Below are 27,837 nucleotides of genomic sequence, written 5' to 3'. Positions count from 1 at the left end.
ATTATTTCTTGTCACCCCTCCTGGAATGTTCTACCAGGGCGGGGACATTGGTCTGTTTTATTCACTGTGGAATGCCCAGAGACGAGAACAGTGCCGGCATATGACAGGCGTTCAAAAAAAAGGGGAGGAGGAATGAAGAGCTGACTTAGACCAGTGAAGCTCAACTCCAGGGCACTGTCTGGTCTCCAAGGACCGAGGCAACTACGGGAGACATAACAGGGAGGCATCGGGCCCAGTAAGCCCGACAGGCTTGCTGACCCAGCCACGTGCAGAGGCCCAAGTGCCCTCCCAAGATGAGGGTGTGGAATCTAAGTGACCTTCAAAGCTCGATATTTCCAAAAGGTGATGCCTCAGGATGGAGGCTGATGCTGCCGGGCCGTGGGAGCTGGACATCTTCTTGGGTGGGTACAGCAGGTCCTTGTGACTGGGCAAGAGTAGGGGGTCTTTTGGGAGTAGGGGTGCTCAGATTGGCCCCCACTGGGCCTCTGAAGCCAAGTCTGGGGCCTGGCTGGGTAGAACCACTGGAGATCAGATAATTATCACCGATGCTCCAAGAGCTTGCGAAATGCCACGCCCTGTTTTAAACACGCTATGTGCACTAAGTTATTCAGTCCTCCCTATGGAGTGGGCACTATTATCAACCTCGTTTGACAGGTGGAGAAACCTGTCCAGTTCCTGGGTCAAGGTCACCCAGCTAGAAAGCGGTGGAGCTGAGATCAGGACGTGGAGAGCTGGGCTGCAGATCCTGCCCCCTTCAGCAGGAAGTACCCCACCTCTCGGGTGCCAGGCAGGAGGCACCCTCTCTAAGGGACCCTGCTGCCCCTCACTAAGAGACAGTACTGAGGGGGACACAGAAGGCTGCTTTGCCAAACTATCCCCAGCGCCCTGGTGACAGAGGAATCTGGGCCCGGCTGGTGACCCGTGTGCAGTGACCTCCTTTGGCTCTGGGGAACGTGTGTGCATGTGAATTAAGTGCCTGGTAAGGCCTTGAAGCTTTGCTGTGGCTCTCCTCCTTGAAGGGGTCCGCTGGGCTAGGCTGCTGCTCTCCCAGGATGCGGGGCAGCAGGAGTGATTGCAAGTGACCTGGTCAGCATGCATTTGGATGCTGCTTGGCCCTTCTGTGGTTTAAGCTATTTGGAGAGGAAGACTCTGGATGGGACTTAATTTCCTGCAGCCAAGCAGCAATCATGCAACCACACTTTGCTTTCCCAGGCCAGGTGCTAGATGGCAGCTTGGGGAGGAAAACAGCTCAAATGGGACCATGCTGAGGATTGTCTCCTATTGATTGGGGGCCTTAAATAGGTAAACCTTGGCAGAGATGATTCCTTTCAGGAGAATGCCAAGGCAGCCCTTTGCACAGCAATCCAGCCAAGGATTGCTCGGGAAGTGGGCGGGTGGGGAGTCCCGGGACCTCTAGAGCTATTCAGGTGAGAAGAGAGAATGATGGGAGGGGGGGCTGCCATGTCTGAGATGTCACTGCAGCTCATCTCAGTCTGAAGGTGAGACATAACCAAAACTTCACTAGTCAAGTGCGTCCTCACTTATTTCACCAGGCTCTGAACAGAGCAGAAGGGTGGGGCGTAGTCTCAAGGGGCCTGGTGTAAGTTAAACCCCCAAGTGACTTCCAAAGGGGAGGAGATTTACGCAAGGCCCCAGGGGGGCGGTGGTTCTTCCTGCCCCTCCCCAGGCTCTTCCTGCCCTTTGGGGTGAGGCCAGGTGCCCCCTTCCAGCCCAGCCCCAGTGCTTATCGCAAGGATATTGCCCTTGGGTGATGATATCAAGCTGATCTGGAAACTTCTTTTGGCGTGTGGGGGCAGGGCTGTGGAGCAGGAGATCCAAGGATCCAGGGGATGTAGGGAAGTGGGGTTGCTGGAGGGTCATCCAGGCCCCAGTGGCAGTTTGCAGCAGGGGGCTTCCTGCTTCCCACCCAACCCCCAGGACCCACAGACGCGGAGCCGCCAGCTGCACACAAGTTTATTGCCGGGACTTGGAGAGGATGATGGTGGGGCCTCCCAAGGAGTTGTCCGGGTTGAGACTTGAGCCCAGCCAGGGTGGACGTTGGTTTCTATGGTCGTGGGGTGAGTCAGGCAGCAGGATGAGCAGTGTTGCCTTCAGGGAGGCAACAGTGTGGCCTAGGGTTGCTGCCAGGTGTGGGGAGAGTGAGGGAGCAGTGCCGGGCGGATGACCCATCCTTCCCCAACACCACTGCACTGCTCCCCATGAACCTGGAGAAGTGCTGCCTTCTGGAAGGCCTGGGTTTCCTCTTGGACGACTGGGACTCCTCTCTGGACATCCTCTTGGACGACTGGGACTCCTCCCTGGACATCCTGGGCTCCCTCCTGGACTTGCTGGTCTCCCTCTTGGATGGCTTTTGCTTCCTTCTGCTTCAAACTCTTATATAATGAGTTGGGCTGGAACAAAGGATTGCAGAGGCCAGAGGAGGGCAGACCCTGGGCAGGACTGTTTGAGGCCCCTCTAGTCCTGGAGCTGGGCAGGAAGGAAGGGAGGAGACAAGACCAAGGAAGGGGGTCCTGGATGGGAAGTCTCACCAGGTTTTGCAGCTTCTTCCCCAGGACCAGGTTTTCCATTCGGGTAATGTTCAGGGATTCCCAAAGCCTGGGGTTGAAGAAACCCCTTTCAGCCCCCAGACGGTGGTCCCAGGCAGCTCCCAGCATACCCCCTTCAGGACCTGGCACAGTGTCTGGGACTAGTGCCTTACTAAGCGCCCAATCCTTTCATTTAGGCACAGCCACAGATGGGGAGGGGCCACTCTCTCTTAACAGGGGGCAGGTGGGGGGCGGGCAAGAGAAGTGCAGGCTAAGCATTGTGGGAAGGTGGCAGAGTGGAAATGAAGGAATAAGTCCCTCCACCAAAACAACTACTGAAAGGCAGGATTTGTCTAAATCAACGATTTGAAACTTGGGCACCTAGTAGAATGCTGTGCTGCATCCAGGGAAAAGCTGGACAAGGATGGTGGTAAATTACAGTTATTAGCAGTGAATTTCACCCTCTGTGCAACAGCTACCTTCCTCCTCCCCAGGTGTGTTGCAGGCAGCAGTGGGGACCGCAGCCTGGGCTCCTGATGCAGCTTGCTCAGGCCAGAGTGGGCTATTAGGACCTCATCCTCCAAAAACCCTACTTCAGATGGCTAGATAGGGCCAAATCTGAGGGCAGCCATTGTTCCAGCCCCCTCGGGGAAAAGCAGCAGAGGAGACTTAAAAAGACAGGACCTATTTATTTTTATGTATTTCTTTCTCCATGTGACACTTTCTATCCCCCGTTTGCAAGCAAAAATGTTTGGAAAAGTCACAAATTGATGGCTCCACCCATCATCATCATCATCACCGTCATCAATAACAATAACAAAAACAACCACAAACACCCTTGCAATCCCAGAGGTGTGGAAGAGCCAGAGTTACAACAACATACACTCAGATATTCAGTTCTCAACAGAAAATTACAAAACACACAAAGAGGGCGGGCCACAGTGGCTCAGTGGCAGATTTCTTGCCTGCCATGCCAGAGACTGGGGTTCGATTCCCAGTGCCTGCCCAGGCAAAAACTACCCCCCCCCCCCAAAAAAAAGCAAAATGAAAAAAACATAAAAAAATCTCCCCATAAAGAAACAGGAAAGTGTGATCCATTCACAGGGGAAAAATAACTTGCCAGAAACTATCCCTGAGGAAGTTCATATATGGGAACTATTTGTGAAAGATTTAAATCAACCATCTTAAATATATTCCATTAGCCAAACGAATTCATATTCAAAGAACCAAAAGGAATTAGAAAAACAATGACTGAATGAAATATAAAGGAAATTATTAAAAAGAAACCCAACAAAAATTTTGGAGCCGTAAAGTACAGTAATTGAAATGAAAAATTCGCTAAACAGATTCAACAACAGATTTGAAGAAGCAGAAGAAAGGATCAATGAACTTGAAGATAAGATGATAGAAATTATCCAGGGTGGGGAGCAGAAAGAGAAAAATATTGAAGAAAAATGAACAGAGCCTGAGGGACCTGTGGGACATCATTAAGCATCCTAATACACACATCACTGGAGTCCCAGAAGGAAAAGAGAAAGGGAAAGGGGAAGGAAAAGTATTCAAAGAAATAATGACCAAAACTTCTCCAATCTGATTCAACACATGAATATTCATATCCAAGAAGCTCAACAGATTCCAAGCAGGATAGATTCTAAGGGACCCACACCAAGACACATTATAGTGAAATTGTCAAAATCCAAAGACCAAGAGAGGATTTTGAAAGCAGCAAGAGAGAAACAACCTGTCACAAACAAGGCATCCCCCATAAGATTAACAGCAATTTCTTATCAGAAACCATGGAAGCTTGAAGACAGTGGGATGGGGTATATAAAGTCCTTAAAGAAAAAAAAGAAGTCAACCAAGATTCTATATCTGGCAAAATTATGTTTCAAAAATTAAAGAGACATTATGACAGTTACAGATAGACTAAAGCTGAGGGAGTTCAGTAGCAGCAGATTTGCCCAACAAGAAATACTAAAGAGAGTCTTCCAGGCTGAAATAAAAGGACAGTAGATAGTAACTTGAAGCCACAAGAATAAATAAAGAACATTGATCAGTGTAACTACACAGGTAAATATAAAATCCTGTAGTATTGTACTTTTTTGTTTGTAACTGCTCCCCCCCGCCACCATATGACTCAACAGGCAAATATATAAATTAACATTTATACAATGTCCAGACAATGTATAAAGGTATAATCTGATAAAATAATGATATAAAGGAAAGGGGCAGAGAGTTTGTACTACTGAAGCTAGGTTGGTACTAGTCGAATCAGGTCATTAGTCATTTAAGATGTTCATTCTAATTATGAAAGTAACTACTAAGAAAATAACAACAAATAGAGAGGGAAGGAAAGAAGAAGGGGATAAAAAAGCTACACTACAAAACAGCAACTAAAAAAAAAATAGGAGGCAGCAGTGAAATAATTGAGGAACAACAAACATAGAAGATATACAGAAAATAAATAGCTAAAAGGCAGAAGCAAATTCTTCATTCTCAGTTATTACCTTAAATGTCAATGGATTAAACTCTCAAAAGGTAGAGATTGGCAGAATGGATGAAAAATATGATCCATTTATATGCTGTCTAAAAGAGTCTCACTTTAGGTACAAAAACAAAAAGAAGTTGAAAGTAAAAAGGCGGAAACAGATATTTCATGCAAATAGTAATCAAATGAGAGCTGGAGAGGCTATAATATTGTCAGACAAAATAGACTTTGATTCAGAAGAGGTTACAAGAGCCAAAGAAGTATATTATATATTGATTAAAAGTTCAACCCAGCAAGAAGATATTAATAACAAACATTTATGCGCCGCACAACAAAGCCCCAAAATATATGAGGCAAAAATTGACAGAATTAAATGGAGAAATAGGTAATTCTATAAAAATAGTTGGAGACTTCAATACACTACTTTCAATAATTGATAAAACATTTAAACAGTAGATTGATAAAGAAATGGAGGACTTGAACAACAGTATTAACCAATTAAAACTAATGGGCATATATAGAACATTCCACCCAAACCCAGCAGAAATACATATTCTTTTCAAGTGCATGTGGGACATTTTCCAGGATAAACTCTCTGTGAGGCTATAAATCAAATCTTAATAAACTTTAAAATACCGAGACCATACAAAGTTTCTTCTCAGATCACCATGGAATAAAGCCAGAAATCAACAACAAAAGGAAAACTTTCAAATTTGTGGAAATTAAACAACAGACTATTAAATAACCAATGGGACAAAGAAGAAATCACAAGGGATATTAGGAACCACCTTGAGACAAATGAAAATGAAGATACAACATTCCAAAACTTATGGGATGAAGCGAAGGCACTGCTCAGGGGAAAATGTATAGCTCTAAGTCCCTACATTAAAAAAAAAAAGGAAAGATCACAAATCAATACATAAATTCATACCTAAAGAATCTAGAACAAGAAGAACAAAAGAAACCCAAAGTTACTAGAAGGAAAGAAATAGTAAAGATTAGCACAGGGATAATTGAGGTAGAATATAGAAAAATAATAGAGAGTCAAAAAAAACCAAAGGTTTTTTTTTTAAGATCAAGAAAATTGACAAACTTTGAAGAGATTTTGTTATGTTTCCTAATAAGAGTTTTGAATTAATTTTTAATTATTTTGAATTAATTTTATATACGGTGAGAGGCAGGGGATCCACATTCTTTTTTTTTTGTGGTGGATTTCCTGTTGTCCCAGCACCATTTGCTGAAGAGACTATTCTTTCCCCCATTGGATCGACTTGGCATCTTGTTAAAAATCAACTGCCTGTAGATGTGTGGATTTAATTCTGGATTTTCAGTTCTCTTCCATTAGTCTACATGTTTATCCCTATGCCCCATACCACATTGTTTTAATTACTGTAGCTTTGTAGTCAGTTTTGAAATCAGGAAGTGTGAGCCCTCCAACTTTGTTCTTTATTCAAGGTTGTTTTGACTATTTGGCATGCCTTGCAATTCCCTGTGAATTTGGGGACTACCTTTTCCATTTCTGTAAAAAAGACTGCTGGGATTTTCATAGGAATTGCATTGAATTTGTGGATTATTTGGGGTAGTGTCAATATCTTAACAATATTGTCTTCCAGTCCATGAACTCAGAATGTCTCTCCATTTATTTAGATTTCTTTCAGCAATGCTTTGTAGTTTTCAGTGTACACGTTTTTCACATCCTTGGTTAATTTTACACCCATTAAGATGACTATCATTTGACAAACCAAAAATAACAAGCGTTGGCAAGGATGCGGAGGATAGGAACCCTCGTACATTGTCAGTGAGAATGTGAAATGGTGCAGCCAGTACAGAAAACAGTTTGGCAAATCCTCAAAAAAATTAAACATAGAATTACCATATGACCTTGCAATTCTACTCTTAGCTATATAACCAAAAGAACTGAATGCACAGACTCGGACAGATATTTGTAAACCAATGTTCATTTACAGCATTATTCACAATAGCCAAAAGGTGGAAGCCACCCAACTAATGAATGGATAATCAACCACTGAATGGATAATCAACCACTGAATGGATAATCAACCACTGAATGGATAATCAAAATGTGGTATATCCATATAATGGAATATTATTCAGCTGTAAAAAGAAGTGAAGTGCCGGCACATGCTACACAAGGATGAATACTGAAGCCATCATGTGGAGTAAAACAAGCCAGACACAAAAGGACAAATATTGTATGATTTCTCTTACAGGAAATGGTTAGAATAAGCAAACTCACAAAGACAGAGGGCAGAATGGTGGCTACCAGGGGTGATGGAGAGGAGAAGGGGAATTACTGCTAAATGAGTATGAGTTTGGGTTTGGGATGAGGAAAATAGTCTGGAAATGGAGCCTGACACCTAGAAGACAGACCCTTTTCCCTCCGACTGAGTCCCCCCTAGTTCCTGGACAGTGGGACGTGGGGTCCCTTGTGGGCATCTCCCAGGCTGCCTGCCCCCCAGGCAGGTGGGCACGGTTGGTTATTCGGGAAGAGCCATGGCCTCGGCCGTGGTCCACACCTGTGGGGGCAGGTCCTGCCAACAGACAAGGAGAACCCCGATGCTCAGTGGGGGGCGAGGGACCCTGGCTGTCCCCCGGCCAGGACCCAAAGACGTGCAGGGGAGAATAGAGTGAGAAGGCAAGGGAAGAAGGGCATGTGAAGGTGCAAACCCACAGCTGCCAAGCCCCAGGCCTGGACCTGTGAAGCAGGTCTGGTCTCAGTGGGGGTGGGGGGAGTGGGGGGAGGTGGGAAGGAGGGGAGACCTGTCACCCTGCCTCCTCCCCACCCACCTCCCCTGCCCCCGCCCGGCTCACCTCATGCAGTCCTTCTTCAAGTGCCTGATCTCCTTGACCGTCCGCTGGGGCCCCCAGTCGTCCTTATCTAGGAATGGGCACTCCTGGATCTCCATGTCCCTAGGGTGCAGGGAGCAGAGAGGCTTGGATCAGAGGCTCTAGGGGTGTGTGGCCAGGCAGAGGCCCAGGTTCTTCCAGGCCAGGCCTGTCTGGGACCTCTTGCTTTGCCCACCCCAGGGCTGAGTCCTGGCCCAGGTGTGACAATCCATGGTGGGGGGGGGAGGGACACCCTCCTCCTCCCAGCCCACGCCCACCCCACCCACTCCCACACGCCCTGCCCCAGGCTTACTCTTCAGAGTCGTCGGGCTCCGCGGGCTCGGGAGTGTTGAGGAGTGTAAACAGGAACGTGACCGTGGGCTCTGAGTTCGGGTCCAGCTCCTGCTTCCACGAAGGTGGTTTTGGCAGAGAAGGTGCCGCGGTGGCTGCAGTGGCCTGAGGCCAACAGGGGGCCACACCGCCCTCCCTCCCCATGGAGGGAAGCTGTAGGGCAGGGGCGGGGGTGGGGGGGCAGTGTGAATGAGCGTTATTCGGGAGGCCCTCCACCCTGGAAGGCCCCTCCACCTCCCTTCCAGAACCTCAGCCCAGGAGCTGGGTCTAGCCTCCCCGGCAGCAGGAGGTTGCAGAGACAGGGTGGGGATGAGATGCTGGGAGTTCGGGTTCACCCAGCCAGGAGAAGATTTCTCCAGCGCCTTGCTGACCCAGTCCGCTGCTTTCAGAGGCTCGGGTGTTTCCCATCACCTCTGCACGGGGCTCCAGCGAGGCCTGCTGGGTTTCGGGCTTCTGTTCCTTACTGTGCTGCAGCCCCAGCTCCGCCATGGGCTCAGAGAAGGCTCTTCCTGTGCCCTGGGAAGACTAAAGAAGACAGAGGCCCGGTTGGTGAACCACAAGCCACCATCCCCCCTGCCTGCCCTTTCCAGCCTTGTCTGGTTTTCTTGGGGCAGCCTCCAGCCTGGGGACACTACACCACTGGTTCTGTCCAGTCGACTGATCTCTCAAAATTAAGATGGCCAGATTTAGCAAAAAAAAAAAAAAAAAGATTTATATATATACAGGATACCCCATTGAATTTGAGTCTCAGATGAAAACTCAATAATTTTAAAGTATGTCCCATGCAATAGTTAAGACATACTTATATTAATAAAATAGTGCATATTTATCTGGAGTTCACATTTAACTGGGTGTCCTGTATTTTATCTGGCAACCCTACCAATGCTACATGCTCACAACATCTCAGTAAACTGAGTCCCTGCAAAGGAAAGGTATGGGGAGGCAGGGGAGGGGGGCACTATTTAAAGGAATCCTATGGAGTCTTGGTGAAAAAATGTCTAGAATCATTCCCATTCTTGGTGTGGAAATCACCCGTCTCATGGCCATTGGGAGGCAGATTGAAGGGCAGAGTGGTATTCAAGACCCTCAGTTATGGACACCCTGGTTTTCCAACCTGCCTCATTTTCCAACACCCTTGAGTGCACCTCTGCTAAGACCAACCAAGGGGCCTCACTTCCCAACGCCATCCCAAACTCATCCCGCCATTGGGCTCTGTCCATGCCGCTTGCCCAACTCCCCTTCTTCCCGCTCTCTGCTGATCTGAATTCTCACCCCCTTTTGTCCCCGCTGGGCAATTACTCCTGTAGGACCCTCTCGGGCTTGGGCTGGAATGAGCCCAGGGATTTTTCAATCTCTAAGAGTTGGTGTGAGATGTTCCACCAAGAAGTCTTGAAGTAGCAGCTTCTCCCCAAGTCATAAAAAGCCTTAAGTCAATAGATAGGACTGCCATCATTTTTCACTCTCAGATTTTGCAGGCCCTTGGTCATCTGCTATTAATTGGTCAAGGCCAACCCAACTAGGGGGACAAGGTGTCACTTTGTTACACCAATCTCCACCTAGTCCCTTGACAGACGTGTGTGTTGGTGGCAGGGATTGTAGGGTAATTCGTTGGGCTGGTGCAAACCTTGCTTCCCTTGCTTATCCCATGAGAACAAAGGAATCCCTAACCATCATCAGTCAATCTGCTAGGAACAGGATCCAACATTGGTTGAGGTTCTTGTTACAGAAACCATGAGAACAAACTCCAGAAAGAATGAATATGTATTCCTCAAGATACCATCCAAGTCTTATGATTTCCTTTCCCTCTGGCTATGTGCCTTCTTTGTTCTTTGTTCTCGGCCTATATAAACTGCCAGTGAACTAACAGCCCCTCAACCCCACCCGTTAATGGAGATCAGCCTGAGATCCATTGCTGCCTTGGACCACAGCTATTTCTGTTAGCAACCTGCCTGCAATAAACAATTGTGTGAACTACCCCTATCTCCCAGAAGCATTCTTTGGGCTTCTCAACAGGGGTGCCAGCACCCTAGGACCAGACTGCAGTGGCCTTGCAGCCGCAATGCTACAGGGATTCTATAGAATGTGCTCTCTGCATTACATGGAGCCTTCCCAGGCAGCTGAAAGTAGCTCACCTCAAATCTATGCGATATAAATAGACCTCCCAGTGGCCAGCTGCGGCCTGCTGAGGCTGGGACCCCACCCACATGCCACACTCTGGGGATGGGGATGGGGGGGTGGGTACGGAGGCTTGGAGGCACGCAGCTGCAATCTGCTTTGATCTTTCCCAGGGGCACTTGGAAGCATATAGCAAGAGCTACAAAATTAGCTGGTGGGCGGTGTGACAGTGGCTCAGCAGGCAGAGTTCTTGCCTGCCATGCCAGAGACCCGGGTTCGATTCCCGGTGCCTGCCCATGCCCAAAAAAAAAAAAAAAAAATTAGCTGGAGCCTTGTTTCAGGCAACTTCACTTTGGAGACTATGCCCTAAAGAAATGACTCCAAGGAAAATAAAAATAATTTACACAGAGGTCCACAGTAGCAGATTCACATTAAGAAGAAAAACCAGAAATGACCCATCAGGCCCAAATATAACCAAATGCAGCTATGATCCATGAAGATGGGAGAACACAAGTCATGTAGTGTGCATGGCCTCCCGTGAACATTGCTTGGTCAACTGCTGTTGATGCAGTTGGCTTTGGGCCAGGTCCCAAGAACCCATAAATGGACACAACTCGGGCTGCCCAGGAGAAGCTCCCGGGGCGTGGGGGAGGCCTCAGGCTCACAGGTGATCAGGGGCTGGCAGATGCGCCCAAACAAAGTCTGTGTGGAAGGTCACAGCTGCAAGGGAGGAAGCCACAGGCTCTGCCTAGCAGCTCCAGAAACTCTCCCCCCAGGAGGGGACAGCTGGACTTAGAGCCGAGCTGGGTGTCTGTTGGCCAGGCAAGGAGGGAGGGCAATCCAGGAAGAGGAGTGGCTTGGGCAATGGCGGGGTGGTGCAGAGGGCATGGTGTTCGGATGTGGGGTGCTAGGGGCCCATGTACCACAGCAGGGTGCACAGGCCACGGGGACGCGTGGGGGAGCTTGGTGTGTCTGGGTGGCAGCTGGAAGGGCAGGTGGGAGGAGGAGATCTTGGGGAGAGGAAATCGAGGCCCTTGGGAAAGAGGGGGGTGGGAGGCAAGCTGCAACCGCCGCAAGTGACACTGTCGCCACAAAAGCAGGCCTCATGGGGATCTGCACGCAAGGGGACCAGCACACCGTGGGGTCACCCAGGAGACACGGCACCCCTGGTTAAATGCAAATTCCACATAAACCCCCCCCCACTTTTTTTGGTTTGAATACTTTTTAGTACAAGCATGTCCCAAATATGGCATGGGACATAGTTATATTGGAAAAGCATTCATTGTTTATCTGATTTGGGACATGTTCATAGTAAAAATGATTTTTCTTTTTTTTTTTTCTTTAGGTGCATGGTCTGGGAATCGAACCCGGGTCTCCAGCATGGAAGGCGAGCATTCTACCACTGAACCACCCGTGCACCCTCATAGTAAAAAAAGGAAAAAAAAAAAAAAGCTGTTCATCTGATATTCAAAGTTCACTGGGTATCTTGTACTTTTATGTGCTAAATATGGTAACACTAAAACCGGGTCCACAAGTTGGTTCTTGTAAGGTATTTTCTCACGTGCAAACCTCTCTTCCCCATTTCCTTCCCCTTTCCCCTTGGGAAACAGTACAGATAGGGTTCCAAGGGCCCTGGTCAAGCCTCAAGGAACGAGAGAATGTTCCCTTTATCAGAAAGCGCCTGGGATGCAGGGCAGGTGAAACTGGTGGAAACTCTGCCTGCGAACATAGGGCAGGAAGTTGTTTTAGACAAAGTTGCTGTGCCGTGCACGGAAAGGGCACATGTGCAGTTCTGAGAGGGACAAACGAGTCTTGATACCTTGCGCGGTCTGGCTTGGTGCCTTCTTTGTCCTTCCCCCATCCATCCCTCCCCTGCGGAGTGCTGCTTGGAGTCTGGAAGCTGCCCTGATCAGAGATTACATGCTCTGCCCTTGTCTTCCCGAGGCATTGTTTGGGCTCCTGAGCGAGGGTGGGACACCCTGGGAGGGAGGCTGTGTTTGTGCAGCAGCACAGCGCTCATCCAAGGGAAGAGGGGGGGCCTGAGAAGCTTCATGGTTACCTGTTAGTACATGGGGGGAATCCCGGAGAGATGGACATACGAGCAGAGTTAGAAAGAGGAGGCAAGGTTGGAGATCAGACCCAGGGCTGGGTGCCTCTGCCCTCAGATGGCTGGGAAAAGCTTGGCAACTTGTAAATCATGGGGCTGGGGTGCCTGAGGGGAGGGCAGCCTGGTCTAGGTCCAGAGGGAGGAAGAGCCAGGCCTGGGACCACAGCCTCATCTGCAGGGCTGGGGAGGGGGACTCAGGACCGGGATGAGAAGGTCACGGGCCTGTAGGCTGGGTGGAGGGCTGTCTGTAGAGGAGGGAGGGAGAAACCCCCTCCCAGCGGTGGGGGGCAAGGAGTGAGCCAACTGGCTCACTGGGTTGCTGGGGACAGGACTGATGCTGTGGGGGGCGAGGCAGGCCAGGCCGCCGAGGAGCCACTGCTCCCAACTCCACCTGCACCCCCCATCCAGGGCACTCAGGGTCCTTTGGAAGCCCCTGTCCCCAGCAGCTATGGGAGAATGTGACCGGACCAGGCTGGTGGAAAACCACCACGTCCCTTTATCTAGTCACTACGTGATGGGTGCTGGGGGACAGTGATACATATGACTCTGCCAAGAGCTGGGGGGGCTCCCGACAGCCATAGAAATGTGTGTGCAGAACAGAAGAGAGCTTAGAGGGACAAGGATGGAAGTCTGCAGGGTGACAGGGTTAAAAAAAGGAAGGCGAGGTCAGTTTGACCTGAAAATGATTGTTCCCTGGTCATTTACTACGTACTATACTTGTATTATTTCATTTTACTCCCAGTAAAACACTATGAGGTAAGTTGTACTAGTAGTCCGTTTTATCTATAAGGAAACTGAGGCACAGAGAGGTTAATTAACTTGCCCAGAGTCACAGATAGAAACCAGCTGAGCCAGGATTCAAACTCTGTTGGCCTCTGGAACTATACTCTTACCCACCATGCTACGGCTGCCGAGGGGGCTGATGGGAAGGAGCAGAGGGGATGCAGTGCCAGACCTAACTGATGCACAACTCGATGTGCAAGGAGGGAGTGGGGAGAGCACTGGAGAGGGAAACAGGTGAGCAAAGGCTCAGGGTCTGCACTGGGTCTTTGGGCCGTAAGATCAGAGATGCAGGTAGCAACCTGGTATTGGAATTCTCATCAGCCCTGCCAAGGAGTCTGGCCCCCGCCCCCCAACCCCACCCTCACCCCCAGACCGGTCCAGGTTTGGGTTGCAAACAACAGAAAACAATACTAATTTGAGCAGAGAAGTTTATTGGAAGGACACTGGGGAGTCACAGGACCGAAAGGAAGAACCAGACTTTAAAGGACAAGACTGTGGGATGCTGGCGGCAGGAGCCATGGTAGGCCCCCAGCATAGGAGAAATGTAGCACGCTGCTGTCTCCATACCAGGTGATGGAGGCACCAGGGGCACAAGTACCACTGGACATGTGCCGCCACCTCGCTGAGTCTTCCAGGTGTCCACATCCTGCTACCAGATCAGGGAGAACAAGTATCTGGCTTCTTCAATCCCATGGAGGGAAGTGCAGTCTTGCAGATTGCCCACCTACAGGTTAGGGTACTGGGCAGCCAAAAACTGATGACCGACCATCCATTTCCTCACCATACGGACACTGGGAGGTCACCAAAGGATTTTAACTAGGCAAGCAATGAGATCATATTTCAACTCTCAGGATGCTTCTTCTGACTTCAGTGTGGAGTTTGGAGAGGTGAGAGATCAAAGGGAAGGCACCCATTAGGAGAACCTGTGCAATGGCCCAGTGGCTGTGGACTGGAGGGATGTGAAGAGGTAGCACCCACAGGCCTTGAGGTTGACCGGAGGGGTAGCGAGGAGAGGGCAGAGCCACCCACGATCCTGGCTTGTGTGGCTGGGCCATCTGGTGGTGACATTAAAGCTGTGGAGCACACAGGGGGAGGTGAGCTATCGGGTTAAGTTGAGTTCGAGATGACTTCTGGGTCATGATATCAAGGCAATTCTAGATTCCAGTGGGAAGCTCAGGAGATATACTGACAAATCTTCAGCAAGGATGTGGCCCAGGGAGCTTGAGGTCATCCAGGGAGAGCAAGTGGGTTGGAAAGAGGGTCCAGGACTGAACTTGGGTGCACTGACACTTAAGGGGAAACCCAGGAAGAAAAGCTGGCAAAGGAGTGAGCGGTAGGACATCAGGGAGTGACCAGGATGGTGCCAGGCCAGGTGGAGTCCCGAGTCCATAGCTCCGAGCATTAGGTCACCAGACAGAATGGAAGCTGAGAGCAACTTCAGAACATTCTTCCAAAGAACTTAACTGGGAAAGGAGTTATGGTAGTAGCTAAAAACAGATGTTGGCTAAAGATCCTTTTGGTTGTTTTTAATACAATGAAGTCCTGTCTAGGACTTGTAGGAAAAGGAGCAAGTCAGAGATGAGAGAAGTGAATCAAAGGCCACAGAGGAAAGGTTGGCCTTGAGAAGAGGGAAGGAGATACAAGTGAGAAGGTTTTAGAAGAACTTGATGGACCTGAGTTTGTTCTAAGAATGGAGGCCAGGACAAGCATAGAGGTTGACATTAGAGGGAGGCTAGTTTGCTCCATCTACACCATCCAGGTGGCATGTATGTTCCTGGGCCTGACCTCAGAGCAGCTGAGTTTCCAAGGACAGGGCCCAGGAAGTTCCTCAGGGGTTTTGGCAGCACCCACTGCTGCACATCATCCAGGTGGGGTATAAGGAGCCTAAAGGGAAGAGGGTGGACCAAAGATTGGACCTTGGTGCCTGGTCCACAGGCGCCACCCCCAGACAATGGGGGAGGCTCCAGGCAGCCTCATCCCAGACGATTTCAAGGCCTCCTAACAAGACAGAAAAGACCTAGGCGGGTGGGTGGGGAGGGACACAGCACCCAGACTGGCACCCACTGCTCAAACATGACACAGCACAAAGGCTTGGCTTCCTGGGCCTCATACCCACAGCTCAGTCTTTGATGCAATGAAAGAGACAAAATCTAGATAATGGCAGAAATTCTTTAATCAGCTTTTTTTTTTTTAAAAAACTAAAAACAGACAAAATCTCAATTTTTCTTTAACTCAGCATTCTTTGTTCCTAGGGACAGAGAAAAATTTACAGTAATGATATGAACTCCCCATCATCTGTGCATCCTGAATTCTACAGGATTAAGACATTTCCCAAGGGCTCTGCCCCACCAGCCAGTGGGGACGACTCTTCCTTTGTGGTCTGACCCGAAGGGGCCTTGCTGGCAGGGAGCACGACGCGTCAGATATCCCAGGACTCCCCAGCGTGGTGGGGGGTTTCATTAGCACCTACCAGGCACACACTCTTTAATCCAAGCGCCCCAAGTATCGGTCTTACCTGATAACCTACTATCTGCAAGCCCCTCCACATTCCATTTAGCTTCTGATTATGCAAACTTGTCTATGTCAAAAGATGTAAGGGCCTGGGGCATGGCGGGAGTAGTGGTGGCTTAGGGTGGCCTTCAAAACCACACCCTCTACCAGAATTGAGAAAAAGGGTAGGAAATTCCCGAGAAAATGGGACCCCCACTTCACCTCCTGGCAGCTACTCAAGCAACGTTCTCATCTAAGAAATGAAGCTAGAAGTTAAAATGTCTACCAACCCTCACTCCTTCCTTGTATGTAAGAAAAGCTCTTTTTCTTTTTTTAACATGGGCAGGCACTAGGATTGGAACCTGGGTCTCCAGCATGGCAGGCGAGAACTCTACCACTGAGTCATGTTGGCCTGCCCGAGAAAAGCTTCCTAGAATGTTATAAGTATAGCTGTAAAATGCTGGTGGGATTTTCAGCTTAGGATTCTTCTAGAGTTAAGTAAGCGCCATGCTTTGTGTCAGAAGTGGGTGAGGGACAATAGGGGGCCCCTCCCTGCCTCTGCAGCAGAGAGGTGGGACCCCAGGCTCTGTGTAGGTGACGTCCCACAGCCCAGGAGCTTCAGCTTACCTGGCACCTGGAGCCGGCAGCCCCTGGCAGGGGTGCCCTGGAATACACCCTCTGAGCCCCAGACAGGCAGCACACCACAAGGCTGGCATTTAGTGAACATCCCAAGAGCAGAACACAGAACTATAAAACACGGCTTCTATGCAGGAAAAGCTTCTGGCTTAAGACCCACCTAGGCCTCACTTCCTCTTCAAAACTTATGCCCCACAGGCTAAGAGTCCAGCTTCTTCCTCAAAGATAGGACTGTTTCCCAAACCTTCAATTCCATCTGGACTCTCCCAGAGTCCAAAGCCTCTTTACATGGCTGGCTCATGGCTGGGGACTTAGGAGGGAAAGCCAGAGGCTGTCCGTGGCTGCAGTGTCACTTTCTGTTGGGGCTAGTTTGGAGCAGCCAGACTTGTCTCAAAAAGGGCAGAGGTGCCCAAACCTTCAAGCCCAGCCCTTTAATGTCCTGGGCCAGGTCAATGAGTCCTATTCCCCAGCCTGGGGCCAACTGGAAGCTGACTAGGACACTCAAAGGCCAGCAGGCTGCTAACTAGAGACAGGACGTGGGTAAGAGGCTGGCTGGCTGGCTGCTGTCACACGCACCTTCAGAGGTGGACAGGCTTCCTGTACAGCAGTAGCATATGTGCTGGTAGCAAGGCAGCCCAGGGAAAGGGGACCCCAAGTATCTTCTCCAGGCTACTACAGGGAGGGGGGAAGGGCTATGTACAGGGAGAGGAGGGAGAGTCTGGCCAGGGGCACCCCCACTTCATCTCATTCAACCAGGAGATCAAACTGCTCAGCAGCTTCAAACTCGGCATTCATGGCCGCAGCCCACTCATCCAGCTCCGATTTCTGGCGGAAGAGAAATGGGGCTCAGGTGAGTGGGGTGGCCAGGCAGTGGCCGAACATCTCCGCCCATCCCCTGAAGGTGCTGACTTTCCTCCCAAAGGGTCAGAGCCCAGCCCTGGCCCTTCACATCTTGCATTGTGTGTACATGACGGTAGAAGAAAGAGCCCAGCCCTCACTCACTCACCAGGATCTCGGGTACCTTCCTCTTCTTCCGTTTCTCCTTCGTGGTCAGCGGGGAGATTCCGGGAAGGGCTGTGTCTGGGGTCCAGGGCTTCACAGGGGCCGTGGGGGCCTCGGCTGACTTCGAACACACCACAGGTGACACCCCAGCCAAGTTTTCTGCCCCCAGCAGCCTCTCGAAGCCGAAGCAGGACCGGCGGCCTGGGGTGGAGGTGGAGGCAGAACCAAGGGCCTCGAGCCGGCTGTAAGACCGCCTGACCTTCTTAGACATTTCCAAGTCTCTGGCATCTGGCGGCCCTGCCGTGGAGTTGGACTCGACATTCAAAGAGTTGAGCACCGGGGTGGCGGCTGGGGTGACGGGCACGCTGCTTGTCTTGAACAGGTCCTCCTTGGTAGGTTCCTTGATTGGAGGGTTGTTTTCTTTCTCCAGGAAAAAGGCAATCTGCTCCAGGAAGAGAAGACTCCCTGTCACTTAGCTGTACTTCAAGAAAGCACCGAGGCACTAGGGAACCTTTCCAGAAACCTACAACCCTCAGATGGATCCCTGGACCAGGTAAGTTCTGAAATCAGAGGGCCCAGCCTCTCCAGAGCATCAACTCGTTTCATCCCCCTCTCCCATATTATCAACAAGCCTCTCCAACATGAAAAAGCTAGAATGGCCATAGCCCAAATATCCCTAAAGAGTGGGAGAAAGATCAAAGGTGATGGTGGAGTTATACAGAGAAGGGAGAGTTTAACAAATGAGTATGATTGCTGAATCATTATATTGAGATTTCTTTTAGTCTCCAGTATTTTAGAACAGCTGGAAGGAAAAACCTAAAATTGTAGAACTGTTATCTATACCAAACCCTGAAACCTGTTCTACAACTAATTGTTGCAATGTGCTTTGAAATATACTGCTTCTTTGTATGTTATTCTTCACAAAAAAGAAAAAAAGGTCGATTTTGATGATAAATGCAGTTATATGATGATAATGTGAACTACGGATTGTATACTTTGAATGATTACATGGTATGTAAGTATATAATATATATCAAAAAAAAAAAGAGAGAGAGAGAGCACTGAGGTGAACGAGGATGGAAAGACAGACCCACAGGAAAAATACTTTTAAAAGGAAAAGAGGAGAAAGGTAATAAATCAGACCCTGAGGCGGGGATGGAAAGGGAAGAAAAGAACAATCCATCACTGTTCTGAGGAGCCCGCTTTTGTGATACAAGCAGCTGGCCTGTTGGCTGTCTCCAAAACACAGCTGGCATCTAACCACTTCTTTCAAACTGGTGCCAGCCACCTCGGCCAGCTCAATAACCTCTTCACTGCTCCTCCTGCCTCCAGCTAGCCCTTCATGGCCCAGGTGCCACAGACTATCCTAAAGTGTCCATCCAGGCAGTAAGACTTTATTGATCACCTGCCACATGGTGGGCACTGTTCGAGGCTCTGGGAAATACAGCGGGCAATAAAACAGCTAAAATCCCTTCCCCCATATCACTTCCAGTCTAGTAAGAGAAAATAGATATTAAATAAGGAAAACCACAGCTTGCTAGATGGTATTAAGCATGATAAAACAAACAAAACCCAGCAGGATTGACAGTGCTGGGAGTGGGCTGGAATTCTAAGTATTTAGTCAGGGCAGCAGGCCTCCTTGTAAGAAGGTGACATTTGAACTCCAATTCGAAGGTGAGGGAGTGAGTCATGTGGATATCTGGAGGAAAAGTGTTCCAGGCAGAGGAAACAGAGTGTGCAAAAGCCCTGTGGTGGGAGTATTCCAGCCAGGGTCAAGGGATGAGGAGGCCGGTGTGGCTGAGGTGAGAGGAAGCCAGGAGAAAGGAACTGAAGATGGGGCTCTAGAGATAAGAAGGGTTGGTGGCCATAGGGGACTTCGTACGCCACTGTAAGGGGTTTGGCTTTGAGACCCAGGAAGCAGGGACAAGGCTATGATCAGGGCACCCCAGCCTGATATGTACCTCAAGAGATTCACCTGTGGGCACCTCACGATTCCACTCTCAGTTCAAACATCACCACCTCAGGGAGGTCCTCCCTTACCATAGACTGTAGCTCAGCCCCTCCTCACCTCTGCCCAGTGCCCTCTTTTATTTCCCATATAGCATCCACAGCTTTCTGATTCTGGCTAGCTCACTAGTTGACTGCCACCCTGACTAGGGTCCTGCTCATGCCCAGCCTCTACAGCAGACAAGGGGGAAAAGAGGACAAAGCCCATGGTTCTTGTGATCTACTGCAAAGAAGGACATCGGTCATCAAGACAGACATTTCCTGGTTACAGCATCTGGGAGGAATCTGCCCCATGTTTTTTTGGCAAAAAGGGATGCTGAACAAAATGAGGTCGCCCCCTCACCACTTTTTCCTTCTTTCCAGCAGCCAAGCAGTTACCTGAGCCCTGACAGCTTTACCTGCTTAATGTCTCAAGAATTTGCCAGTCAACCAACAAGAATCAGTGGCAACCATGGGGCTGTAGAAGTCCCTGCCCTCAAGGTGTTTATATTCTTCTAGGGGAAAGACAACTGACATGTAAATATGTGCTCTCAGATATTGGTTAAGACCTAAGGAGAACTACACCAAGAAATGTGAGTGGCAGGGAGGAGTGGTCAGGGAAGGCCTCTCGGATGAGGTGCCCTTTGAGCCAACAGGGCAGGCGTGTGGGGCACCGGATGGGTGAACATCACCCTGTCATGACCTGAGTACAGGCCTCGACCCCCTCACTGCAGGATTCCAGTCCAGTCCTTAACTGGTCTAGGGACCCCAGGAAAGCCTTTTGCCAATCCATTCTCCACACTGTCCCCCAGAAGCATCTTTCTAAAAACCCAGCTTAACTCAGTCACTACCTTGCTTAAGACTCTCCAAAGGCTGCCAGCTTTCCTGGCTCATCACGACCTGCTCTGGCTTAGCTCTCTCTTCTTTCCTGAATGGCCCACTGCAGACACAACAAACAAGCTGCTATTACCCAATTTTCTAACTTCTTTAGACTCCAGGTCTCTGCGACATGGCTTCCTTTGCCTGGAACAGCTCTACTTGTCTTTAAAGACATTTCTTCTTCTGTGAACCATTCCCTGAGCCATATGGCCTGGTAGGCATCTATTACTTTAATATCACAGCCCTCAGAACCCTATGATATAATAATGTGTTAATTTGTCTTTCTCCCTGCTTGACTGTAAGATCCACGAGCTCCCTCAAAAGCAATTAGTATTCCTCACTTATATCTCCAGGTATACATTTTCTAATAATGAAACAACCTAGGTAATACTTTCTGTGAAGACTACAAAGACACTGTTCACATGACTTGTCTTACAACAACCATAAGTAAAAGTGGAGGATTTGGGGTACAAGTGTAGTTCAGTGGTAGAATTCTCACCTGCCATTTGGGAGACCTGCGTTTCATTCCTGCCCAAGCACTTCCCCACAAACAAACAGAAAGAAAACAAACAAAAATTCAACACATGGTGCTGCAATAACAGGATACTCATATAGAAAAAGAATGAAATGTGATCCCGGTCAAACAGCAAAAAAAAAATAATAATAATAATAAATTTAAAATATATATAAACAAATAAAAGTGGAACACAAGAGGGATTAGAAGAAATAAAGAGTCATTAGGACACAGTTGAAATTTTGAAGGAAAATGACAGAAATACACAGGGTGTCAGGAGCTAAAGATATGAAGTCTACATTGAGTAATCAAGACTGGTACTGCATACAGGTGTCCAAACCCAAACTGTTTCAAAATAATGCGGAACAGTTCCCCGGGCATATTCAAGCAGCCAGTCTGCTTTGCCCCAGGTCTGGAGTGTACTGACTCCACTGAGCTAAGCAGATGAAAATGAACTCACCCTAGGGCTCCTGCGAGGCGAGTGGACAGCTGGGATCTGTGGAGAAAACACCAGTTGAGGACAGAGTCAGCTCCCAGTTTTGGCTGCCCGTCCCACAACCCCCTTCGTAATCCTCACCTCTTGGGCATGAGCCACTATCTTCTTCAAAACGATGGGCTTTCGGACCGCAGCCCCGGTGGACACCTGGACAAGAAGAGGGGTGAGCCTAAGTATCACATTGGTTCAGGGGTCTCTGGGGGGCAGGAACTGAGAAAGTCGGGGCTCACCTTCGGCCAGATTTCAGGGAGGGTGCTTGGGAGATCGGAGCCTGATTTCCGCTGGGACCTCCGCAGTAAATTGGTAGGAGATGGGGCCTTAGGCCCTACAAAGAGAAGAAAGGAAAAAGGTAGGGCAAGTCCCTAGGCCTTAGAGTCAAGGGACCAGGCTCTGGAGAGCGAAGTTTTCCAAAGAAGCCATTTGCGAACGCCTTTCCAGGGTGAGACGGGCCGGCTTTCCCTGCGTGGGTCCCCAGCCTCCCCTAGTGTGTGTGGGGGCTTCTCCTACCCGGGGCTGCGACCCCAAACGACTCCATCTTTCCCACGAGCCCTCTGCTCACCCGAGCGCGGGGCGGCCCCACCGGACCGCGTCTGCCTCCCAGACATATCTGGTCTCGGCCTCCTCTGCCTCGATTTCCTCCGCAGCCGAGGGCGCAGCGGTCGGCTCGCGCCAAGCCCGAGGGCCGCGGGCCACAGGAAACGTTCGAATTACCCGCCCTGCCGAGGGGAAACGGAAGTGACGTCAGGCACGGCCGCCTCGCTCTGGATTCCCCCCCCCAGTTCTTTACCCGCCTTCTGGCCTACGGCCAGTAGGGGCGTGGCCCGGTGGCGCCGTGGCGTCATCATCTCGCGCCGCACCCGGAAGAGACGTGGCAGCGGAGGGGTAATCGGAGGGGCCCGAGCCGAGGGGAGCAGAGCGGAATTTCTGGTGAGAGTAATCTCTGCCCTGCCGTGGCTTTTCAGCCTCCGCACGCGCCCGTCGAGACCGGTGCCGCGACGGATCAGTAACACGGACCGGAGAGTGGGGGTCTGTAGAGAAAGTGAGGGCGGGGCCTAGAGGGGGTGGGGCTCAGGAGGGGGGCCCTTCTGGAGGCGGCGCCGGTGGAGTGGGAGACGGTGATGGAGGGGCGAGACCGAGGGGCGGGATCCAGGAGGAATGAGGCTCGCCGGAGGCGGGGTTTTTGCAAGGGGCGTGGCCCAGAATGATACGGGAAGCGATGGGCCGGAATTTGGCGTTGTTACGAATAAGAGACGTATTTAGAGGAGTTGCAAATGGAAAGGCACAGGTCTGCTGAGAGCCCAGTAGCGGTCCCCAAAACCTGGCTCCCCACCAACCCAAGCTCTTTTCCCAGGGTCGACCATGGGGCTTTGCAAGTGCCCCAAGAGGAAAGTGACCAACCTATTCTGCTTCGAACACCGGGTCAACGTCTGCGAGCACTGCCTCGTAGCCAATCACGCCAAGGTGGGCCCTTCAGGGGAGCAGCTGAGCAGGGCTCTGGGTGGGCAGAATGCATTGGCTTTCTCCAGATCAGTAACAGAGGGCCTCCGCACTAGAACGTAAGCTCCATAGGGCAAGGACTTGGTTGATTTTGTTTACTGCTACGTCTCCAGCACCTTAGAGATTGGCACACAGTATGTGCTCAATAAATTTTTTTTTTTTTGATGGACCAAAGGAAAGGATGAGGCTCCTCTGTGATGAGAGAAAAGAGTCAATTGGACCTTGGGGTCATGGGCTGTGGGTCCCCCACTCCACTTCTGACATCTCTCTCTCTCCCTCCAGTGTATCATCCAGTCCTACCTGCAGTGGCTTCAGGATAGTGATTACAACCCCCATTGCCGCCTGTGCAACATACCCCTGACCGCCCGGGAGACCACCCGTCTCATCTGCTATGGTGAGGCCTGGGCATCTTGGGGGAGCCAGGGCAGCTTCAGGGCCCAGCCTGGTGACTGGTCTCCAGGCCCACCCCCAGCAGCAGGACAATGAGACCCCCCCAAGCTGGGGAGGATGGAGCTCCACATTCTAGTCCTGCTGGGTTACTTACCTGCCCTGTGAGTTCTGGCAAGTCACTTGCCCTTTCTAGGTTTCAGCTTCTTTTCCTGAAAAGTAAAGCTCCCAATTTCTCCCCTGCCACACTTGGAGGGTTGAGCGAGAGCCAGTCAAGCTTGTCGCCATGGCTGCGGCGTTGAGCAGGGGCTGACCAAACCAGCAGGGGGCTTTCATACATTTCAGGATCCATCATGGATTCTCAGACTGAACAGGGAGGAAGTGAAGTTCCCATTAAAATTAGTTACTAAAAGAAGTTAGCTGACACATGATCTGACTTTGATCTGACTAGTGTAAGAGCCTCAGCTCCTTTTTTAAAAAAAGCTATGCTGCTTTTTTCTTTTTTTGCAGTTTAGATAAATTTTAAAAAAATTTTTAATTGTGGTAAAATATATATAGCATAAAAATCATTTTAACCATTTTAGGTGGGTAATTCTTTGACATTAGACACACATAGACAATACTGTGTAATTTTCACCTCTATCTACTTCCAGACTATTTTTATTGTCCCAAACCAAATATTGCACCCATTTAGCAAGAACTCCAAATTTCCTCCACCCCCACCCTTGGTAATCACTATTCTGCTTTCTGCCTCTATGAATTTGTTCTAACTATTTTGTTATAAGAGAATATCTGGCTTATTTTGTGCAGGGTGTTGACTTAAAGGTTCAACCATATGAATGAACCAGCACCTCGCTTTTCTATATGGCTGAATAATATTCCGTCATACAAATATAACACGTTTTGTTTATCTCTTTATCGACTTACATTTATCCATTCATCAGTTGATGGACACTTGGGTTGTTTCCATCTATTGACTGTGGGTGAATAATGCTGCATTGAACATTGGTGTCCTTTAGGACTGGAATTGCCAGATCATACGGTCGATATATAATATCTTCTTCATCTCTTGTAATCTTTTTTAACTTAAAGGCAGCTTTGGGCACCTGTGTACGTGGATTTATATCCCCTAGCGGGGTGGGGCTCTTGCTTGAGGCTCTGAGTGTCATCTTCATGCCTCTCCTCCCCTATGTCATGGACCCTAAGATCTCTTCCACTGGGCCTGTCTCAACGAATATGCCGCCCAGCTACCCCAAAACACGGCGCCTGCTGGCTACCAGTGCCCCAGCTGCAATGGCCCCATCTTCCCCCCGAGCAACCTGGCCGGCCCCGTGGCCTCCGCGCTGAGAGAGAAGCTGGCCACGGTCAACTGGGCCCGGGCAGGACTGGGCCTTCCACTGGTGAGTGTTCCTTGGTCTGTCTGGCCGTCCTTCTATCCTGGCCCTACCTGGGCCAGATGGGTGGACAGGGGGGGCAGCCCTGGGCAGGCCGATCACCCGGGTTCCTTCCTCCAGATCGAGGAGGTGCTGAATCCGGAGCCCGAGGCCCTCAACACCTCCGACTTCTCTGACTGGTCCAGTTTTAATGGTAAGGAGCCGTCTTCCCCTGCCCACTTGGGCCCTGGCTCCCTGCTCTGCTCACAACTTTCTCCCCGCCCACAGCCAGCAGTGCCCCCGAACAAGAGGAACTACCCAGTGCCTCTGCTGCCCCAGCCTTCTACAACCAGGTCCCCGAGCCCCCTGACACCCCAAGCCAGCCTGAACAGCACACGGTGATCCACATGGGCGGCCCGGAGCCCTCGACCCATGGTGAGCCAGGGAACCGTCGGGGGCAGAGAAGGACATAAAGGGACTGGGGTAGTTTGTGCAGATGAAGGTCAGGGGTCCAGAGACCCACTCAGAGAGATCCTTCCTCATTCCGAACACAGACAGGGTTGCTCTGCGGGACAGAGAAGGGTGGCGCTCTCCTGCCTTGCCTTCCTCCTCCCCCCTGAGGCCAGTTCCCCCTGAGCTTACTGAAGCTGGTACCCCCTCCACCCCCCACAGTCTCAGCCCCAAGGAAGGTGTATGACACGCGGGAGGATGACCGGGCACCCGGTGTCCACGGGGACTGTGACGATGACAAGTACCGCCGCCGGCCTGCCCTGGGCTGGTTGGCCCAGCTGCTCAGGTACACGGGGCCAAAAAGTCAAGCCAGGTGGGGCAGGGTGGGGGTGGAGGGGAGGGAGGTGAGAGGCCGAGGCTTGGGGCGGGATGATTTCAGAATAAGAGGAGGTTTGTTCTGGGCAATGATGTCTCTGGTGTTGCAGCTGTGCAGAGAGCCCTGGGCTTCGTAATAGAATTCCCACACCTCTTGCTTGCTACCTGTGAGCTTTGGTTCTTTGAGGACCCTCCCTGCTCTGCTCTTTGTACCTCTTCCCAGCCCTGACACATTCTTTTTTTTTTTTTAATTAAACAATTTTTTTTAAACATAACATACAAACATGAACATTCTTACCATATGATCATTCCATTCTTGATATATAATAAAAAACTCAATATCATCACCATGATTGTTTCTTAGAACATTTGCATCAATCAGAAAAAGAAATAGAAAGAAAAAAGAAAAAAAACCCTCATACATACCATACTTTTACTCCTTCCTCTCATTGACTGCTAGTATTTCCATCCACCCAATCTATTTTAGCCTTTGCCTCCCCTATTTTTTTCTATACCCCTTACCACTCCCTTTCATTGATCACTAGCATTTCAGTCTACTAAATTTATTTTAACATTTGCTCCCCCCATTATTTTTTTAGTTTTAATCCACATCTTTTACTCATCTGTTGATAAGGTAGATAAAAGGAGCATCGGATACAAGGTTTTCACAGTCACACAGCCACATTGTGAAAGCTATATCATTATGCAATCATCTTCAAGAAACATGGCTCTTGGAACACAGCTCTACATTTTCAGGCGCTTCCCTCCAGCCTCTCCAATATACCTTAACTAAAAAGGTGATATCTATATAATGTGTAAGAATAGCCTCCAGGATAACCTCTCGACTCTGTTTGAAATCTCTCAGCCATTGACACTTTATTTTGTCTCATTTTGCTCTTCCCCCTTTTGGTCAAGAAGGTTTTCTCAGTCCCTTGATGCTGAGTCTCAGCTCATTCTAGGATTTCTGTCCCACGTGGCCAGGAAGGTCCACACCCCTGGGAGTCATGTCCCACGTAGACAGGGGGAGGGCACTGAGTTTGCTTGTCGTGTTCAGCCCTGAGACTTTCTGATTTATAGAATTCAGTTGTGTGCCTCACCTGTTTGAGTGTCACAGTCACCCCACATAAAGGGCAGGGACAGGAAAGATCACCCGCAGGGCACAGATGAGGAAACCAAGACTCGGGGATGGGGATTTTGGGACCCGAAGATGAGTGTGCTAACCAGGGCTCCTCTCTGGGCCATGGGGACCACCAGGGACTGGGACCCTGACAGGCACCCCCCCCATCCCCCCCAGGAGCCGGGCCGGGTCTCGGAAGCGGCCGCTGACCCTGCTGCAGCGGGCAGGGCTGCTGCTCCTGCTGGGCCTGCTGGGCTTCCTGGCCCTGCTGACCCTCATGTCTCGCCTGGGCCGGGCCGCCACCGACAGCGACCCCAACCTGGACCCGCTCATGAACCCTCACATCCGCGTGGGGCCTTCCTGAGCCCCTCGCTTGGGGCTGGGCCAGCCTCGGACCTGGGAGCCTGGGGAGGGAGCCGTGCGAGGCCTGGGGGTTCCCTTCTTCCCTGACCCCCTTCCTCAAGCCTGAGACACTAAGACCCCAGGCCCAAAGCCAAGTCCAGCAAGGTGGCTGCAGGCTGGGCCTGGGGTCCCCGCAGGGCCGGCATTTGCTTCGACCTGCCTCCCCACGGGATCTCCAGCCTCCCCCCCACCGGGGTCTCCAGCCTCTCCAGCCCCACCCCATGAAGGAGCCGACAGGTAGAAATAAACAACAGACTTTACTAAAATACCGAAGCAGCCTTTTCCTTCCCCATCCCCAGCCACGTCCCCAGTCCCTAGGCCTCAGTGGTTCTCCTCCCGGTACTGGATGGCCAGAAATTCCAGGGACAAGCGGTTGAAGAACATGATTCCATTGAGTACTGGGCGAGGAGAGAGCACCCATCAGCCTCACTCCTCCCGCACCCTTTCTCTGCCCCCAGAGCTCCCCCTTCGCCTCGGCACAGCCCCCTTCCCCTTCCTCCACTCACTCAGGATGATCAGGGCAAAGCAGCGAAGAAACTTGTCATCGGTCATCTCCGCATAGAGCGACCCCATGGCGGCCCAGCAGATGCTGATCACCTGGGAGAACTGTAGGCCCCAGTCAGCGGGAGGGTGCCCTCCCCCCTGGCACGACAGTTCGGGGTTCCCATTCGTCCCATTTGCCCCTGCCCCTGGCCCTACCATCAGGACGACCGTGTAATGGAAGCTCATGCGGTCGTAGTGGTGCGTGACACAGAAGTTGTGCACGTCGCTGGCGAAGACACCCAGGTGTACAAAGAAGAGCAGCAGGGCGGCGACGGTGAGCATCATTCCCTGCGGGAAGAAGAGCACGGCCATGCGGTCCCGCCAGCGCATCTCGGCACCAGCAGAGACTCCACTGCAGCCTCCCCACCCCTCTCGCTCGAGAGCCGAGAATCTGGGTGGCAGTGGGATTCCAGAACCAGGACACTGAAGGGGGCGAAATTCTAGAACTACGCG

General features: G+C 50.5%; 3 protein-coding genes across 8 annotated transcripts; 1 reads left to right on the top strand and 2 right to left on the bottom strand.

Moving 5' to 3' along the window:
* Window positions 1–1,954: 1,954 nt before the first annotated feature.
* Window positions 1,955–21,982, bottom strand: CDCA5 (cell division cycle associated 5). Of its 3 annotated transcripts, XM_077115772.1 has the most exons (11): window positions 21,800–21,980; window positions 21,471–21,565; window positions 21,322–21,387; window positions 21,205–21,240; window positions 17,370–17,807; window positions 8,644–8,757; window positions 8,195–8,385; window positions 7,867–7,965; window positions 2,550–2,616; window positions 2,226–2,411; window positions 1,955–2,141 (listed from the first exon to the last, which is right to left on the bottom strand). In XM_077115772.1, the coding sequence occupies exons 1-11, from the start codon at window positions 21,843–21,845 to the stop codon at window positions 2,133–2,135; spliced, it is 1,347 nt and encodes a 448-aa protein (XP_076971887.1). In that variant the 5' UTR covers window positions 21,846–21,980; the 3' UTR covers window positions 1,955–2,132. The 3 variants fall into 3 exon arrangements, with proteins under 3 accessions (XP_076971887.1, XP_076971885.1, XP_076971886.1); XM_077115770.1 differs by lacking the exon at window positions 2,550–2,616 and having other exon boundaries at window positions 2,226–2,487; window positions 21,800–21,982; XM_077115771.1 differs by lacking the exons at window positions 1,955–2,141; window positions 2,226–2,411; window positions 2,550–2,616; ... (1 more) ...; window positions 8,195–8,385; window positions 8,644–8,757 and adding an exon at window positions 15,393–17,188 and having other exon boundaries at window positions 21,800–21,981.
* A 22-nt stretch (window positions 21,983–22,004) lies between these two features.
* On the top strand, window positions 22,005–27,274 carry ZFPL1 (zinc finger protein like 1). Of its 4 annotated transcripts, none has more exons than XM_077115776.1 (8): window positions 22,005–22,266; window positions 22,592–22,701; window positions 23,020–23,131; window positions 24,331–24,524; window positions 24,639–24,711; window positions 24,786–24,932; window positions 25,170–25,293; window positions 26,617–26,804. In XM_077115776.1, exons 2-8 carry the CDS (start codon window positions 22,600–22,602, stop codon window positions 26,801–26,803), a joined length of 939 nt encoding a protein of 312 aa, XP_076971891.1. In that variant the 5' UTR covers window positions 22,005–22,266; window positions 22,592–22,599; the 3' UTR covers window position 26,804. The 4 variants fall into 4 exon arrangements, with proteins under 4 accessions (XP_076971891.1, XP_076971892.1, XP_076971888.1 ...); XM_077115777.1 differs by having other exon boundaries at window positions 22,005–22,279; XM_077115773.1 differs by having other exon boundaries at window positions 22,007–22,167.
* On the bottom strand, window positions 27,085–27,804 carry CATSPERH (catsper channel auxiliary subunit eta). The gene is made up of 3 exons (XM_077115779.1): window positions 27,541–27,804; window positions 27,348–27,447; window positions 27,085–27,239 (listed from the first exon to the last, which is right to left on the bottom strand). The coding sequence occupies exons 1-3, from the start codon at window positions 27,712–27,714 to the stop codon at window positions 27,163–27,165; spliced, it is 351 nt and encodes a 116-aa protein (XP_076971894.1). The 5' UTR covers window positions 27,715–27,804; the 3' UTR covers window positions 27,085–27,162.
* Between the last annotated feature and the right edge of the window lie 33 nt (window positions 27,805–27,837).

This window comes from Tamandua tetradactyla, chromosome 9, assembly GCF_023851605.1.
Source record: "Tamandua tetradactyla isolate mTamTet1 chromosome 9, mTamTet1.pri, whole genome shotgun sequence".
NCBI classification, from domain to species: domain Eukaryota; kingdom Metazoa; phylum Chordata; class Mammalia; order Pilosa; family Myrmecophagidae; genus Tamandua; species Tamandua tetradactyla.
Note: the sequence above shows the minus strand (reverse complement) of the source record. Positions and strands in the feature narration are given on the sequence as shown.